This window comes from Salvelinus sp. IW2-2015, unplaced genomic scaffold (genome assembly GCF_002910315.2).
Source record: "Salvelinus sp. IW2-2015 unplaced genomic scaffold, ASM291031v2 Un_scaffold2950, whole genome shotgun sequence".
NCBI lineage: Eukaryota > Metazoa > Chordata > Actinopteri > Salmoniformes > Salmonidae > Salvelinus > Salvelinus sp. IW2-2015.
In genome coordinates this window covers 30,304-47,803 of record NW_019944245.1, presented here as the reverse complement: position 1 = coordinate 47,803, position 17,500 = coordinate 30,304, and the positions used below count along the sequence as shown (strand labels likewise).

Below are 17,500 nucleotides of genomic sequence, written 5' to 3'. Positions count from 1 at the left end.
TGGAGCAGGGAAGGTCAGAATTATGGTTGGATGCAGTAAGGTCAGGGCTATGTTGGAAGGAAGTTCAGGGCTATGGTTGGAAGGAAGTCAGGGCTATGGTTGGAGGCAGGGAAGGCCCGAGCTATGGTTGGAGCAGAGAAGGTCAGGGTTATGGTTGGGGCAGTAAGTTCAGGGCTATGGTGGGGGCAGGTAAGGTCAGGTTATGGTTGAGGCAGGAAGGTCAGGGCTATGGTTGGAAGGAAGGTCAGGGCTATGGTTGGAAGGAAGGTCGGGGCTATGGTTGGAAGGAAGGTCAGGGCTATGGTTGGAAGCAGGGAAGGTCAGGCTATGGTTGGAGACAGGGAAGTCAGGGCTATGGTTGGAGCCTAGGGTCAGGGCTGATGGTTGGAGGCAGGGAAGGTCAGGGCTATGGTTGGAGCAGCTAGGGTCAGGGCTATGGTTGGAGCAGGGAAGGTCAGGGCTCATGGTTGGAAGGAAGGTCAGGGTTATGGTTGGAAGGAAGGTCAGGGTTATGGTTGGAGGCAGGGAAGGTCAGGAGGCTATGGTTGAGGCAGCTAGGGTCAGGACTATGGTTGGAAGCAGGGAAGATCAGGGCTATGGATGGAAGGTCAGGGCTATGGTTGGAAGGTCAGGGCTATGGTTGGAGACAGGGAAGGTCAGCGCTATGTATGGAAGGTCAGGGCTATGGTTGGAAGGTCAGGGCTATGGTTGGAGACAGGGAAGGTCGGGCTATGGATTGAAGGTCAGGGCTATGGTTGGAAGGTCAGGCTATGGTTGGAGACAGGGAAGGTCAGGGCTATGGATGGAAGGTCAGGGCAATGGTTGGAAACAGGGAAGTTCAGGCTATGGTTGGAGACAGGGAAGGTCAGGGTTATGGTTCCAGGCAGGGGAAGTCAGGCATATGGTTTGAGGCAAGGAAAGTTCAGGCTATGGTTGAAGGCAGGGAAGGTCAGGCTATGGAAGGCAGGAAGGTCAGGGCTATGGTTGGAGACAGGGAAGGTCAGGCATATGGTTTGAGGCAAGGAAATTCAGGGCTATGGTTCCAGGCAGGAAGGTCAGGGCGATAGTTGGAGGCAGGGAAGGCCAGGGCTATGGTTGGAGGCAGGGAGATGAGGACTATAGTTAAAGTCCTGATAGCAACACTTACAATGGGCCACCAATGCTCCAAATCATTACACTACAAGACCTATGGTCACTACAGACTCTTCTTCTGTCATCTTACCTGACGTCCTCTTCTGTCCTCTTACCTAACCTTGTTTCTGTCCTCTTACCTGACATCCTGTTCTGTCCTCTTACCTGACATTCTGTTCTGTCCTCTACCTGAAACGCTGTTCTGTCCTCTACCTTGAAACGCTGTTCTTGTCTCCTTACCTGACATCCTGTTCTGTCCTCTTACCTGAAACGCTGTTCTGTCCTCTTACCTGAAACGCTGTTCTGTCCTCTTACCTGACATCCTGTTCTGTCCTCTTACCTGACATCCTGTTCTGTCCTCTTACCTGACATTTTGTTCTGTCCTCTTACCTGACATTCTGTCTCTGTCCTCTTACCTGACACCCTGTTCTGTCCTCTTACCTGACATTCTGTTCTGTCCTCTTACCTAACCTCCTGTTCTGTCCTCTTACCTGACATCCTCTTCTTTCCTCTTACCTAACATCCTGTTCTGTCCTCTTACCTGACATTCTGTCTGTCCTCTTACCTGACATTCTGTTCTTCCTCTTACCTGACATTCTGTTCTGTCCTCTTACCTGACATTCTGTTCTGTCCTCTTACTGACACCCTGTTCTGTCCTCTTACCTGACATCCTGTTCTGTCCTCTTACCAATCTCCTGTTCTGTCCTCTTACCGACATCCTGTTCTGTCCTCTTACCTAATCTCCTGCTTGTCCTCTTACCTGACATCCTGTTCTGTCCTCTTACCTAATCTCCTGTTCTTTCCTCTTACCTGACATTCTGTTCTGTCCTCTTACCTAACCTCCTGTTCTGTCCTCTTACCTGACATCCTGTTCTGTCCTCTACCTAACCTTCTGTTCTGTCCTCTTACCTGACATTCTGTTCTGTCCTCTTACCTAATCTCCTGTTCTGTCCTCTTACCTGCATTCTGTTCTGTCCTCTTACCTGACATTCTGTTCTGTCCTCTTACCTAACCTCCGTCCTGTTCTGTCCTCTTACCTGACATCCTGTTCTGTCCTCTTACCTGACATCCTCTTCTCTCCTCTTTCCTGATGTCCTGTCCTGTCCTCCTGCAGGTATGACGAGGGGGAAAGGAAGTGGGTGGGCGTTCTGAGGGAGATCCAATACGCCTCTGGGGCCACCATCTTGGGGGCACGACTCAACACGCTTCGACTCACCAAGATGTAACACTCCTAAAAACGCTTCGACTCACCAAGATGTAACACTCCTCAACACCATGAGACTCACCAAGWTGTAACACTCCTCAACACCATGAGACTCACCAAGTTGTAAAGATGTTACATTTTTCACAGTGCCACCTGTTCCAACCCATATGACATATGTTATTTGATCAATTCTGTTGTGTTTGACCTGGAGGGTGTTTTGTGAGAGGTCACATTGAAAAGCATCTATGGGGCCTCCCGAGTGGCGCAGGCAGCAGTCTAAGGCACTAGATTTCAGTGCTTGAGGCATCACTACAGACCCGGGTTCGATCCCAAGCTGTGTTACAAATGTCCGTGACCGGGAATCCCATAGGGTGGCGCACAATTGGCCCAGCATCGTCCGGGTTAGGGGAGGGTTTGGCCGGGGGGGCTTTACTTGGCTCATCACGCTCTAGCGACTCCTTGTGGCGGGCCGGGTGCCGGCAGGCTGACCACGGTCTTCAGTTAAACAATGTTTCCTCCGACACATTGGTGCAGCTGGCTTCCAGGTTAAATTTCTCAGAGGACGCATGACTCAACTTTTGCCTCTCCCAAGCCCGTTGGGGAGCTGCAGCGATGAGAAAKATTTGTAATTGGATCACAATTGGATATGACAAAATTGGGGAGAAAAAGGGGTTAAAATACTAACAAAAAATATATATACAGWACCATTCAAAAGTTTGGACACACCTACTCATTCAAGGGTTTTTCTTTATTTGTACTATCTTCTACATAGTAGATAAATAGTGAAGACATCAAAACTATGAATTAACACATATGGAATTATGAAGTAAGCAAAACATTTTAAGCAAATCAAAATATATTTTATATTCGAGATTCTTCATAGTAGCCATCTTTTGCCTTGATGACAGCTTTGCACACTCTTGGCATTCTCTCAACCAGCTTCACCTGGAATGCTTTTCCAACCGTCTTGAAGGAGTTCCCATATATGCTGCTTTTCCTTCACTCTGCGGTCCAACTCATCCCAAAACAATCTCAATTGGGTTGAAGTCGAGTGATTGTGGAGGCCAAGTCAATCACTCTCCTTCCTGGTCAAACAGCCCTTACACAGCCTGGAGGTGTGCTGGGTCGATTTCCTGTTGAAAAACAAATGATASTCCCAATAAGTGCAAACCAGATGGGATGGCGTATCACTGCAGAATGCTGTGGTAGCCATGCTGGTTGAGTTGGACTTGAATTCTGAATTCTAAAATTCTAATCACGGACAGTGTCACTAGAAAGCATCCCCACACCTCCTCCTCCATGCTTCACTGTGGAAACCACAAAAGAAAAACCCTGGAATGAGTAAATGTGTTCAAACTTTTGACTGGTACTGTACATATATATATTTCTAATATTTTWTTTATTTATTATATAATAATTATATAATATATAAATTATATATATATATTCACACACAAAATAGCATATCTGTTATAGTATAGCTTGAAAGACTGGAATGTAAATGTTGAGTGGCTTAACTGCAGGTAAATTGTATGTTTTAATATTCAATAAAAATAAATAAAAATACTGGAACCACAGGAGCTGCATCTCTTCCAACACCACAACACATCTAGAAGACTCTATTATTACAACATGTCTAGAGGACTCTATGATCGACACCTCTAGAGGACTCTATGATCGACACCTCTAGAGGACTCTATGATCGACACCTCTAGAGGACTCTATGAATCGACACCCTCTAGAGGACTCTATGACGACACCTCTAGAGGACTCTATGATCGACACCTCTAGAGGACTCCATATGATCGACACCTCTAGAGGAACTCTATGAGTCTGACACCTCTAGAGGACTCTATGATCGACACCTCTAGAGGACTCTATGATCGACACCTCTAGAGGACTCTATGATCGACACCTCTAGAGGACTCTATGATCAACACCTCTAGAGGACTATATTAATAACGACATCCTCTACTGTGATGTCCTCTGGTACCCCCCAAACTCGCTGGGTCCAAATCAACTCCTCTGAGTTGAAGTCACATATAATGCTATCAGTTCACGGGAGCATACGTAGAGCAGACTTCTGGAGTGGGGAAAGAATTAATGCTTTTCACTGTGTAGATAAATTGTGTGAATTAAAACTGTCTAATTAAAGATAAACCATCTGTGTTATTGTTGAATTCATTCATTAAATGTCCATCAGCTGTGACACTTGTAAATCCCTCGGTATGACACAAGGAGCCAGATGAGAACTGGGCCACCTTCAGTTTCCAATGTTGTGATCGTTGCAGATAGAAATGCCACAAATAGAGCCAATATGATTCCTTGGTCTACATGTCAGAGAGGCGTGTTTGTTCTACATAACATATTTCTGTCTGAAGGTTCCAAGCCGGTGTGTCCTGCTGAACGCGCCCCTAGGTCCAGAGAGAGTAGTACTGGTCCTACAGAGGGCGGGCTTTACAGCTGCTACACCAGCCCCTAGGTCCAGAGAGAGTAGTACTGGTCCTACAGAGGGCGGGCTTTACAGCTGCTACACCAGCGCTATCAACACAGTATAGAACAATTGCAGCCAGTGGGATGCCATCAATAAAAAATAACATTAATTTCAAACATTCAATTAAAACATTGGATACAGAACCAAAACATTTCATTCAAACATCACTCCTCTCTACACACAGAAATAACAACATTAAACAGTTTTGGAATAATATATCTATATTGTTTAATATTGAATTAGTCTCCTGTGTTACACATGATAAACACGAACCGATAGGATACATGTAATGTTACTAGCACCTCTAGACACTATAGTGCTCATTGTTTAAGTACGGTGTGTATATAACTAGCCCATACAACTACTGTATAGTCGTGGTCTATGTAGACCAGTCTACTAAGACATTGGGTTTACACTGTAATGTATAGAATCAACGAATGGTAGACACGTTATGACTGGTTTTAATGCAGCAGTAGGAAGCGGTAGTTTAGGTACATGAAAACCTTTAAAGTGTCAAAGGAGAGAGATGCTTTTCCAACTTTGATTCGGGTATTACATTGTTGATTTCTATTATGATAAATGTAGGACTTTCTTTTCCTCAGAACTGGACATTTACTAGACCCACTAACCCAACCGTACATGTGCAGAACCACCAACCTCTCTTACTTTGAAACATTTGATTTAACACTAGAACAGACCATAAGGAAACAATGACCCTCTATTGTGAAAACATTAAATCTGTCTTCATAAGCCTTAATATACACACGGTCTTCTKACCAGCCAGAAGGAACATAGAAAAGTCAATTCCCCAGAGGTCGAAATTCAAACCACTTTTCTTCCAGCTGAAGGCCACAAAATCAACCCTACTGGACTACAGCCTCCATCTTTTAGCTTATCCCAAGAACTACAAATCCCAACGGGKTTTACAAAAACACTCAACGTTCCGGCCCTAACATATCTGGCCGGCGGGACATGCCTGGTTTCACTTTTTGACAAACATTTGCTTTTTTTTATTTTATAATGAACGCAGAACGCAAACAATCAGACTTCTGAGAACCAACTCATCAGTTCCAACATACCCTGGTTTAAGGACATGTTAACTAAACAGGGACCTTTAAAATGTCCCTTCTCTTTGAGTGTAACATATCCATTATCATGTTAGACATGATCACACAGACTCAAAGCATTTGATCAATTAACAGGGTTGGCCAGTAAGTGCTTTTTCATGAAAAACCTAAACATACTCACACAATTAAATACCTAGCTCCCTTACCCACAATCCTTCAAATCTGATACTAGGGATCCTTATCCCTCTCTAATGGCAACACAACACTGAAAACTCTTTAAGAAAACAGTAAATAAATTGATTGTGAGCCAATCAAGCACCGATCCATCACCAAGCATCTTAGAGTGATGGATGTGGCACAAAGACGATGGCTGTAAAGTAATGCTCTCTGTCTAATAGTACCTATTTCAATACTACCTTCTCTTGTTACTCGTTTGGCCATTGATGTACATTTCCACATCATTCTGATGCAAAACTCCAGGAACTTTGAATACATTCCCCGGTTCTCTAGAAATCCTGTTTGGAGGATCCTGGAAGTTTGCAACCATATTCTGACCCAAAGTGCTTATACCAGTAGTACCACCACTACCATTCCTCCTTAACCAATACCCACCAACCAGCCCTAACTAACCCAATACCCACTAACCAGCCCTAACTAACCCAATACCCACCAACCAGCCCTAACTAACCCAATACCCACCAACCAGCCCTAACTAACCCAATACCCACCAAACCAGCCCTAACTAACCCCAATACCCACCAACCAGCCCTAACTAACCCAATACCACCAACCAGCCCTAACTAACCCAATACCCACCACCAGCCCTAACTAACCCAATACCCAACAACCAGCCCTAACTAACCCAATACCCACCAACCAGCCCTAACTAACCCAATACCCACCAACCAGCCCTAACTAACCCAATACCCACCAACCAGCCCTAACTAACCCAATACCCACCTACATCACATTCAGTTCCATGGCACTCATTTCCATCAACCATCTATACAGATAGACCCATAGATAATATAACAGAATCTACTATAGAGATAGACCCATAGATAATATAACAGAATCTACTATAGAGATAGACCCATAGATAATATAACAGAATCTACTATAGAGATAGACCCATAGATAAATAACAGAATCTACTATAGAGATAGACCCATAAAATATAACAGAATCTACTATAGAGATAGACCCATAGGTAATATAATAGCTACTATTGTCTATTGATGGGGAACATCTCATGACAGTCCCACAGTACTCTGAGAATGATTATATAATTGTACATCTCCTCCTCTTCTCCTGCTCTTCCAGGGCCAGACTACTGCTAACTTTCTACATTTCAGCACATTTTGCCATGGGGCACAGAGAAAAAATGTGCAGTTTTATAATGCTATTCTATACATTTTGCCATGGGGCACAGAGAAAAAATGTGCAGTTTTATAATGCTATTCTATACATTTTGTCATGAGACTGAGATAAACATTTTCCGTTTTAAAGCATTTTTCCTGCAACTACACATTTTTCCATGGTGCAAAGAGAAAAATGTGCAGTTTTAAAGCTAATTTCCTGCTATTCTACACATTTTGCCATTGTGAAGCCAAAGATTGCACATTTTGGGGGAGACAATATGTTTGCTATGATTGCTTTTAAACCAAGTTTATAGAGCTAGTTAGGGATTKGCGCAATAGATTACAAGTATACAAGAGTTCTATCTAATACACTATAAAACATGTAATACATAAAAAGGAGTTGTTTCAACTAAATATCATTAAGTAACTGGTTCCACAGCCTCTTATGAGGTAAGATGCCCAGATAAGAATTTATAGTTGAATGAACATATGAGACAATTTGAGAAAACAGATATTTTTAAGTCAGCAACATTTTTGCTTACATTTTCTCATGTTGGAGCTGTTTGTGCCAACTAAAATGTTTAAGTTCAGGTAACACTTTGACCGAAAAGTTGAGTAAACTAGTGGAACCAATTACACTGTATCTTCTTCATAAGGAATAATTCACCTTTCTCCAATATATCTAAACTGTTTCTCAGATAGTAGACCATTGAGCAGATAAGATCGTTTTTTCTTAACAACATTTCAAAAAAGTTGAGATTTTATAGATTTCGGGTGTCTGTGATGTCTTCAGTGGTGGAAAAAGTACCCAATTGTCATACTTGAGTAAAAGTAAAGATACCTTAATAGAAAATGACTCAGGTAAAAGTGAAAGTCACCCAGTAAAATATTACTTGAGTAAAAGTCTAAAAGTATTTGGTTTTAAATGTACTGAAGTATCAAAAGTAAAAGTACGAATAATAAAAAAAAATCCTTATATTAAGCAAACCAGACGGCACCATTTTTTTTTTTTAAATGTACTGATAGCCAGGGGCACACTCCAACACTCAGACATCAGTTACAAACAAAGCATTTGTGTTTGGTGAGTCCACCAGATGAGAGACAGTAGGGACGACCAGGGATGTTTTCTTGATAAGTGTGTGAATTGGACCATTTTCTGTCCTGCTAAGCATTTAAAATGTAACAAGTAATTTGGGTGTCAGGGAAAATTCATGGAGTAAAAAGGACATTATTTTCTTTAGGAACGTAGTGAAGTAAAATAAAAAGTTGTAAAAAATATAAAGAGTAAAGTAAAGAAACCCCCAAAAAACTACTTAAGTACTTTAAAGTATTTTTACTTCAGTACATTACACCACTTGAAAAGAMKAGGAATAGGCTTTTGTAGGCTACAATCCAAGCTCTGTACAGTGGTTTCTGAACATCGGCAATAGACGAGAAGCCAGATAAATGTCTCTCCACTTTACTTCCTACTTTGGGAATCTCAAGCTGATTGGCTGATTGTTCATTTATTCAGGGCCAGATTGACTGTTTTACACCTTTACTCATCTCACACACACAKACACACACACTCACACACACACACACTTTACTGCATTCTCCTGTGCACTGCAAAATTGACTGTAAAACCTTTCCAACGTGACTGGCTAGTCATAACCTTTCCAACGTGACTGGCTGGTCATAACCTTTCCAACGTGACTGGCTAGTCTAACCTTTCAACGTGACTGGCTGGTCATAACCTTTCCAACGTGACTGGCTGGTCATAACCTTTCCAACGTGACTGGCTAGTCATAACCTTTTCCAACGTGACTGGCTAGTCATAACCTTCCACGTGACTGGCTAGTCATAACCTTTCCAACGTGACTGGCTAGTCATAACCTTTCCAACGTGATGGCTGTCATAACCTTTCCAACGTGACTGGCTGGTCATAACCTTTCCAACGTGACTGGCTGTCATAACCTTTCCAACGTGACTGGCTAGTCATAACCTTTCCAACGTGACTGGCTGGTCATAACCTTTCCAACGTGACTGGCTAGTCAAAACCTTTCCAACGTGACTGGCTGTCATAACCTTTCCAACGTGACTGGCTGGTCATAACCTTTCCAACGTGACTGGCTGGTCATAACCTTTCCACGTGACTGGCTAGTCATAACCTTTCCAACGTGACGGCTGGTCATAACCTTTCCAACGTGACTGGCTAGTCATAACCTTTCCAACGTGACTGGCTGGTCATAACCTTTCCAACGTGACTGGCTAGTCATAACCTTTCCAACGTGACAGGCTGGTCATAACCTTTCCAACGTGACTGGCTAGTCATAACCTTTCCAACGTGACTGGCTGGTCATAACCTTTCCAACGTGACTGGCTAGTCATAACCTTTCCAACGTGACAGGCTGGTCATAACCTTTTCCAACGTGACTGGCTAGTCATAACCTTTCCAACGTGACTGGCTGGTCATAACCTTTCCAACGTGACTGGCTAGTCATAACCTTTCCAACGTGACTGGCTGGTCATAACCTTTCCAACGTGACTGGCTAGTCATAACCTTTCCAACGTGACTGGCTGGTCATAACTTTCCAACGTGACTGGCTGGTCATAACCTTTCCAACGTGACTGGCTGGTCATAACCTTTCCAACGTGACTGGCTAGTCAAACCTTTCAACGTGACAGGCTGGTCATAACCTTTCACACGTGACTGGCTGGTCATAACCTTTCAACGTGACTGCTGTCATACCTTTCCAACGTGACTGGCTGGTCATAACCTTTCCAACGTGACTGGCTGGTCATAACCTTTCCAACGTGACTGGCTGGTCATAACCTTTCCAACGTGACTGGCTGGTCATAACCTTTCCAACGTGACTGGCTGGTCATAACCTTTCAACGTGACTGGCTGGTCATAACCTTTCCAACGTGACTGGCTGGTATAACTTTCAACGTGACTGGCTTAGTCATAACTTTTCCAACGTGACAGGCTGGTCATAACCTTTCCAACGTGACTGGCTGGTCAATAACCTTTCCAACGTGACTGGCTGGTCATAACCTTTCCAACGTGACTGGCTAGTCATAACCTTTCCAACGTGACTGGCTAGTCATAACTTTCCAACGTGACTGGCTAGTCATAACCTTTCCACGTGACTGGTAGTCATAACCTTTCCAACGTGACTGGCTGGTCATAACCTTTCCAACGTGACTGGCTAGTCATAACCTTTCCAACGTGACTGGCTAGTCATAACCTTTCCAACGTGACTGGCTAGTCATAACCTTTCCAACGTGACTGGCTAGTCATAACCTTTCCAACGTGACTGGCTAGTCATAACCTTTCCAACGTGACTGGCTGGTCATAACCTTTCCAACGTGACTGGCTGGTCATAACCTTTCCAACGTGACTGGCTAGTCATAACCTTTCAACGTGACTGGCTGGTCATAACCTTCTAAAACACCTTACATAATGGCATAATGTTGCCACACACAAATTACACAAACGATCACAATTTTAACATTTAACACACAAAAAGAGTACATCTTAAATATCACTAAGGTTCAAAGTAAGATGCAGGATTGATTTTAGAGGCTGATAATAATCCACTAGCATGTGAGCTCACAGGAGTTGGTTATTGCAATGCCAGATACGTGTTTCAGCAGACAGATCAGAGAACAGTTTGCTTCATCTTCAGGAGGCTAAGAGAATGATGGTTCTATCCTGTTGGTCTGTTCTGATGGCTTGGCTAATATAGTCCATTCACTGTGAGGAGGAGAAGAGGAAAGAGGAGGATAGAGGGTGAGGAGAGGAGAGACAGGGCTCTGCTGGAGATGTTTGAAGAGGAGAGAAAGAGAGAGGGGAGAGGATGATGAGAAGAGAGGGCTCTGTAGGCAACGTCTGGTGAGGACAGGAGAGATACAGGGCTCTGCAGGAGATGTCTGAAGAGGGGAGGAGAGAGAGGAGGATGACGATGAGGAGGGGAGGAGAGAAAAGGGTAGGGGAGAGGAGGATGAGGAGAAGAGAGAGACAGGGCTTTGCAGGAGACGTCTGGCACCATATACCTCTGTTAGGACGAGAGGTAAACTTTCAGAGAACTCACTGTACACAGAACACCTAGAACCTTCTGTAGAGAACTAATTCCACACAGGACACCTCAAACCTTTTGTCAGACAGAAATCGTTCCACATATAACCTTCTGTAGAGAACCAATTCCACACAGAACACCTAGAACCTAGAGAACTAATTCCACAACAGAACACATAGAACCTTCTGTAGAGAACTAATTCCACACAGAACACATATAACCTTCTGTAGAGAAACCAATTCCACACAGAACACCTAGAACCTTCTGTAGAGAACTATTCCACACAGAAACCCTCGAACCTTTTGTCAGACAGAATCGTTCCACATATACCTTCTGTAGAGAACCAATTCCACACAGAACACCTAGAACCTAGAGAACTAATTCCACACAGAACACATAGAACCTTCTGTAGAGAACTATTTCCACACAGAACACCTAGAACCTTCTGTAGAGAACCAATTCCACACAGAACACCTAGAACCTTTTGTCAGACAGAAATCGTTCCACATATAACCTTCTGTAGAGAACTCATTCCACACAGACCAACTAGGGAGGAGTTTAGGCCCCAGATTTAACCCAGTAAATAGCTAGTTATTATGAGACGGGGTTATTAATCTCACCAGTAACTAGTTTGTCTGAGGAGGTGTTAATCTGACCAATGTTCAATTGTGCTACAAGCAGGGCCTTATTAAAGGGTGTGGCTTTGTGGTACGCAGAATGAAAAACATGAAAACACAGATGTTATGTATGTTGTCATTTTACATGTCCCTCTGAACTCTCAACGACCAGGCCAGAAGGGAACTATTCAATACAGTAAAAACATGTCCATATGGAAGGTGTATGCATTTAAACTGTATATGTTACAAGAAGCCTCTGTATGATCCTTCATCACGATGTGGTTATATGAAGAAATCCTCCTTCCTCCATGCCTCGCTCCGCTCCTGTAAATCCCCCTCCTCTCATAGTCTGAGTACTTCAGGGGTCCAGGGGGTTGGCTGACTGGATGCTAGCAGTCTGTTAGCAGAGTGTTGTAGAGTAGATGGGTGCTAGCAGTCTGTTAGCAGAGTGTTGTAGGTAGATGGGTGCTAGCGTCTGTTAGCAGAGTGTTGTAGAGTAGATGGATGCTAGCAGTCTGTTAGCAGAGTGTTGTAGAGTAGATGGGTGCTAGCGTCTGTTAGCAGAGTGTTGTAGAGTAGATGGGTGCTAGCGGTCTGTTAGCAGAGTGTTGTAGAGTAGATGGGTGCTAGCAGTCTGTTAGCAGAGTGTTGTAGAGTAGATGGGTGCTAGCGGTCTGTTAGCAGAGTGTTGTAGAGTAGATGGATGCTAGCGGTCTGTTAGCAGAGTGTTGTAGAGTAGATGGGTGCTAGCGGTCTGTTAGCAGAGTGTTGTAGAGTAGATGGGTGCTAGCAGTCTGTTAGCAGAGTGTTGTAGAGTAGATGGATGCTAGCGGTCTGTTAGCAGAGTGTTTAGAGTAGATGGGTGCTAGCGGTCTGTTAGCAGAGTGTTGTAGAGTAGATGGATGCTAGCAGTCTGTTAGCAGAGTGTTGTAGAGTAGATGGATGCTAACGATTGGTCTGTTAGCAGAGTGTTGTGAGAGATGGGTGCTAGCGGTCTGTTAGCAGAGTGTTGTAGAGTAGATGGGTGTAGCAGTCTGTTAGCAGAGTGTTGTAGAGTAATGGATGCTAGCGGTCTGTTAGCAGAGTGTTGTAGAGTAGATGGATGCTAGCAGTCTGTTAGCAGAGTGTTGTAGAGTAGAATGGAATGCTAACAATCTGGTCTGTTAGCAGAGTGTTGTAGAGTAGATGGGTGCTAGCAGTCTGTTAGCAGAGGTGTTTGTAGAGTAGATGGATGCTAACGATCTGGTCTGTTAGCAGAGTGTTGTAGAGTAGATGGGTGCTAGCAGTCTGTCTTGCAGAGGGTTGTAGAGTAAGATGGATGCTAACGATCTGGTCTGTTAGCAGAGCGTTGTAGAGTAGATGGATGCTAGCGGTCTGGTCTGTTAGCAGAGCGTTGTAGAGTAGATGGATGCTAGCGGTCTGGTCTGTTAGGAGAGCGGAGTGCGTTAGCTAGATGTTGGAGCCCATCCTGCCAGAGAAGAGGGGTGGAGGAGGGGGAGGTGGGGCGCGGGGGTGTGGGGCAGCCCCCCCAGGGAGTGGATCAGGGGGAGGGAGAGGGGCGTGGCATGGTGATGCATTGCCCCCGGGAGCACCGCCCCTAAAACCACCTGACCAATCGCAGCAGGGTCCGCAGAAACAGTCGGGGAGGGGGGGTCGACGCCCAGCGAGTCGTTGTTGTTGGTTACCATGGGGTTGCTGACCCGGATGCACTTCTCCTTGTGGGCCTTGAGCATGTTGGAGAAACGGAACCTCTGACCACACACCTCGCAGGGGTACGGCTTCTCCCCCGTATGGGTCCGACGGTGGCGCTTCATGTTCGGACGACTGGTGAAACTCTTCCCACAGATCTCACAGATATACGGCTTCTCTCCTAGGAAGGAGGGAGAACACACATTATGGACGAGCACAACAAAGAAACAAAAAGCACTAGAATTAGACACTAAGTTGAAGCTGACGGAAACACAAGTCAACACAAAAACAAATCACAAAAGACAGCTAGCTAGTGCTAACAGGTTCATCTGCCTCACCTAAAGCCCATTCTGGTGGGAAGCTGCTATAGACCACCATATTTTAACAGTCAGTATCTGGATAATATGTGTGAAATGRTTGATAATGTATGTGATATCAACAMAGAGGTATATTTTCTGGATGACCTAAATATTGACTGGCTTTCATCAAGCTGCCCACTCAAGAAAAATCTTGAACGTGTAACGAGTGCCTGCAACCTGGTTCAGGTTATCAGTCAACCTACCAGGGTCGTTACAAACAACACAATAATGAAATCATCCACATCTACTGGTCACATCTTGACTAATGCTGAAGAAATCTGCCCTAAAGAATGTGGTGACCCGGGGTTTGGATGTAACGCTCACTCCTGCTGAGCACACCAAGACAGTCGTGAGGAGGGCACGACAAAACCTATTCCCCCTCAGGAGACTGAACACTTTTGACATTGGTCCTCAGCTCCTCAAAAGGTTCTACAGCTGCACCATCGAGAGCATGCTGACGGGTTGCACCACTGCCTGGTATGGAAACTGCTCGGCCTCCGACCGCAAGGAGCTACAGAGGGTAGTGCGTACAGCCCAGTACATCACCAGGGCCAAGCTTCCTGCCATCCAGGGTCTCTATACCAGGCGGTGTCAGAAAAATTGTTAAAGACTTCAGCCACCCTAGTCATAGACTGTTCTCTCTGCTACCGCACGGCAAGCGGCTCCTGAACAGCTTCTACCCCCAAGCCATAAGACTGCTGAACAGCAAATGGCTACCCAGACAATTTGCATTGCCCCCCCCCCACCCTCCCCTGTATATATATATGTTATTTACTGCTGCTCTTTAATACGTTTTTATTCTTATCGCTTACTATATTTTAAAGGTATTTTTATAAAACTGCATAGTTGTTTTTGGGTTTGTAAGTAAGCATTTCACTGTAAGGTCTACACCTGTTGTTTTCGGCGGTCTATACAACTGATTCTGGATCGTAGGGAGCAGGAGGCCATAAAGGCAGGAAGTCGTCGTAAAAATAAAACAGGACCTTCGCCTTCGACACCAGCAGAGTCAAAGGTGGAGCCGGGGGAATTACCAGAACGGGAGGCCGAGGTAAGTGGGATTAAACATGAACTTCTACCAACCTCCTTTGACGTCCTTCTGGAAGATAACAAGAGCAACAAGGACTGGGGGTTTGGGGAGGGGGAGTCCAGTATGGACCAGATGTAACTGGTTTTGAGGGAGGAGTTGTGGCAATATGACAGGGGGCTAGTGTCAGTCTGTTATGTCTGGAGTATTTCTCCTGTCTCATCCGGTGTCTTGTGTGAATTTAAGTATGCTCCCTCTAATTCTCTCCCTCTCCCTCTCGGAGGACCTGAGCCCTAGGACCATGCCTCAGGACTACCTGGCATGATGACTTCGGTTTGAACTGTTCTGCCTGCGGCTATGGAACCCTGACCTGTTCATCGGGCAAGCTACCTTGTCCCAGACCTGCTGTTTTCGACTCTCTCTCTACCGCACCTGCTGTCTCTAACTCTGAATTATCGGCTATGAAAAGCCAACTGACATTTACTCCTGAGGTGCTGACCGGTTGCACCCTCTAAAACCACTGTGATTATTATTATCTGACCCTGCTGGTCATCTATGAACATTTAAACATCTTGGCCATGTTCTATTATAATCTCAACCCGATACAGCCAGAAGAGGACTGGCCACCCCTCATAGCCTGGTTCCTCTCTATGTTTCTTCCTAGGTTCCTGCCTTTCTAGGGAGTTTTTCCTAGCCACCGTGCTTCTACATCTGCATTGCTTGCTGTTTGGGGTTTTAGGCTGGGTTTCTGTATAACACTTTGTGACATCGGCTGATGTAAAAAGGGCTTTATAAATACATTTGAATCATTGATTCATTGACAGTATATAAGTAATTGTTTAAACAACTTCTTGTCAATAGGGGGGCGCTGTTTTCACTTTGGAAAAAATCGTGCCCAAATGAAACGGCCTCGTACTCTTTTCTAGATCATACAATATGCATATTAGAACGTCCTCTAGGAGAGACATGGGCTGGTCCTCTAGGAAGGACATGAGGTGGTCCTCTAGGAGAGACATGGGTCTCTAGAAGAGACATGGGTCCTCTAGAGATACAGGGTCCTCTAGGAGAAGCATGGGTCCTTAGAGATACATGGGTCCTCTAGGAGAGACATGGTCCTCTAGAAGAGACATGGGTCCTCTAGGAGAGACATGGGTCCTCTAGGAGAGACATGGGTTCCTCTAGAGAGACATGGTCCTCTAGGAGAGACATGGGTCCTCTAGAGAGACATGGGTCCTCTAGAAGAGACAATGGGTCCTCTAGAAGAGACATGGGTCCTCTAGAGAGACATGGGTCCTCTAAGAGAGACATGTCCTCTAGAGAGACATGGGTCCTCTAGGAGAGACATGTCCTCTAGGAGAGACATGGGTCCTCTAGGAGAGACATGGGTCCTCTAGAAGAACATGGGTCTCTAGGAGAGACATGGTCCTCTAGGAGAGACATGGGTCCTCTAGGAGAGACATGGGTCCTCTAGGAGAGACATGGGTCCTCTAGAAGAGACATGGTCCTCTACGGAGAGACATGGGGTCCTCTAGAGAGCATGGCCTCTAGGAGAGACATGCCTAGAAGACTGGTCCTCTAGGAGAGACATGGTCCTCTAGGAGAGAACATGGGTCCTCTTAGGAGAGACATGGGCCTCTAGGAGAACATGGGTCCTCTAGGAGAGACTGGTCCTCTAGGAGAGACATGGGTCCTCTAGGAGGAACATGGGTCCTCTAGGAGAGACATGGGTCCTCTAGGAGAGACATGGGTCATAGAAGAGACATGGCGTCCTCTAGGAGAGACATGGGTCCTCTAGGCTGAGAGACAGGGTCCTCTAGGAGAGACATGGGTTCCCTCTAGAAAGAATGGGTCCTCTAGGAAGACATGGCGTCCCTCAGGAGACAATGGACGGTCCTCTAAAGAGGACATGGGTCCTCTAGAAGACATGGGTCCTCTAGGAGAGACATGGGTCCTCTAGAAGAGACAGGGTCCTCTAGAGAGACATGGTCCTCTAGAAGAGACATGGGTCCTCTAGGAGAGGACATGGGTCCTCTAGGAGAGACTGGGTCCTCTAGGAGAGACATGGGTCCTCTTAGAGAGACATGGGGTCCTCTAGGAGAGACAGGGTCCTCTAGGAGAGACATGGGTCCTCTAGAGAGACATGGGTCCTCTAGGAGAGACAGGGTCCTCTAGGAGAGACATGGGTCCTCTAGAAGACATGGTCCTCTAGAGAGACATGGGTCCTCTAGAGAGACAGGGTCCTCTAGAAGAGACATGGTCCTCTAGAGAGACATGGAGTCCGTCTAGGAGAGACATGGGTCCTCTACAGAAGAGACATGGGTTCTCTAGGAGAGACATGGGTCTCTAGAAGAGACAGTGTCCTCTAGGAGAACATGGCCTCCTCTAGGAGGACATGGGTCCTCTAGGAGACATGGTCCTCTAGGAGAGAACATGGGTCCTCTAGAAGAGACATGGGTCCTCTAGAGACTTACTGTAAAGAGCGCTTGTGCCTGA

At 45.3% G+C, this 17,500-nt stretch overlaps 1 protein-coding gene and 1 pseudogene across 1 annotated transcript in view; one reads left to right on the top strand and one right to left on the bottom strand.

Moving 5' to 3' along the window:
• The window catches only part of LOC112075038 (kelch-like protein 40b), a 12,262-nt pseudogene extending 8,350 nt beyond the window's left edge, over nucleotides 1-3,912 (top strand).
• Nucleotides 3,913-13,253: 9,341 nt separating this feature from the next.
• Nucleotides 13,254-17,500, bottom strand: part of LOC112075039 (zinc finger protein 652-like) — a 29,451-nt gene continuing 25,204 nt past the window's right edge. Inside the window, exon 2 of the mRNA XM_024142094.2 lies at nucleotides 13,254-13,805. Coding sequence (XP_023997862.2) covers nucleotides 13,381-13,805 — 425 coding nt within the window. The 3' untranslated portion in view covers nucleotides 13,254-13,380. The remainder of the gene's footprint in view (nucleotides 13,806-17,500) is intronic.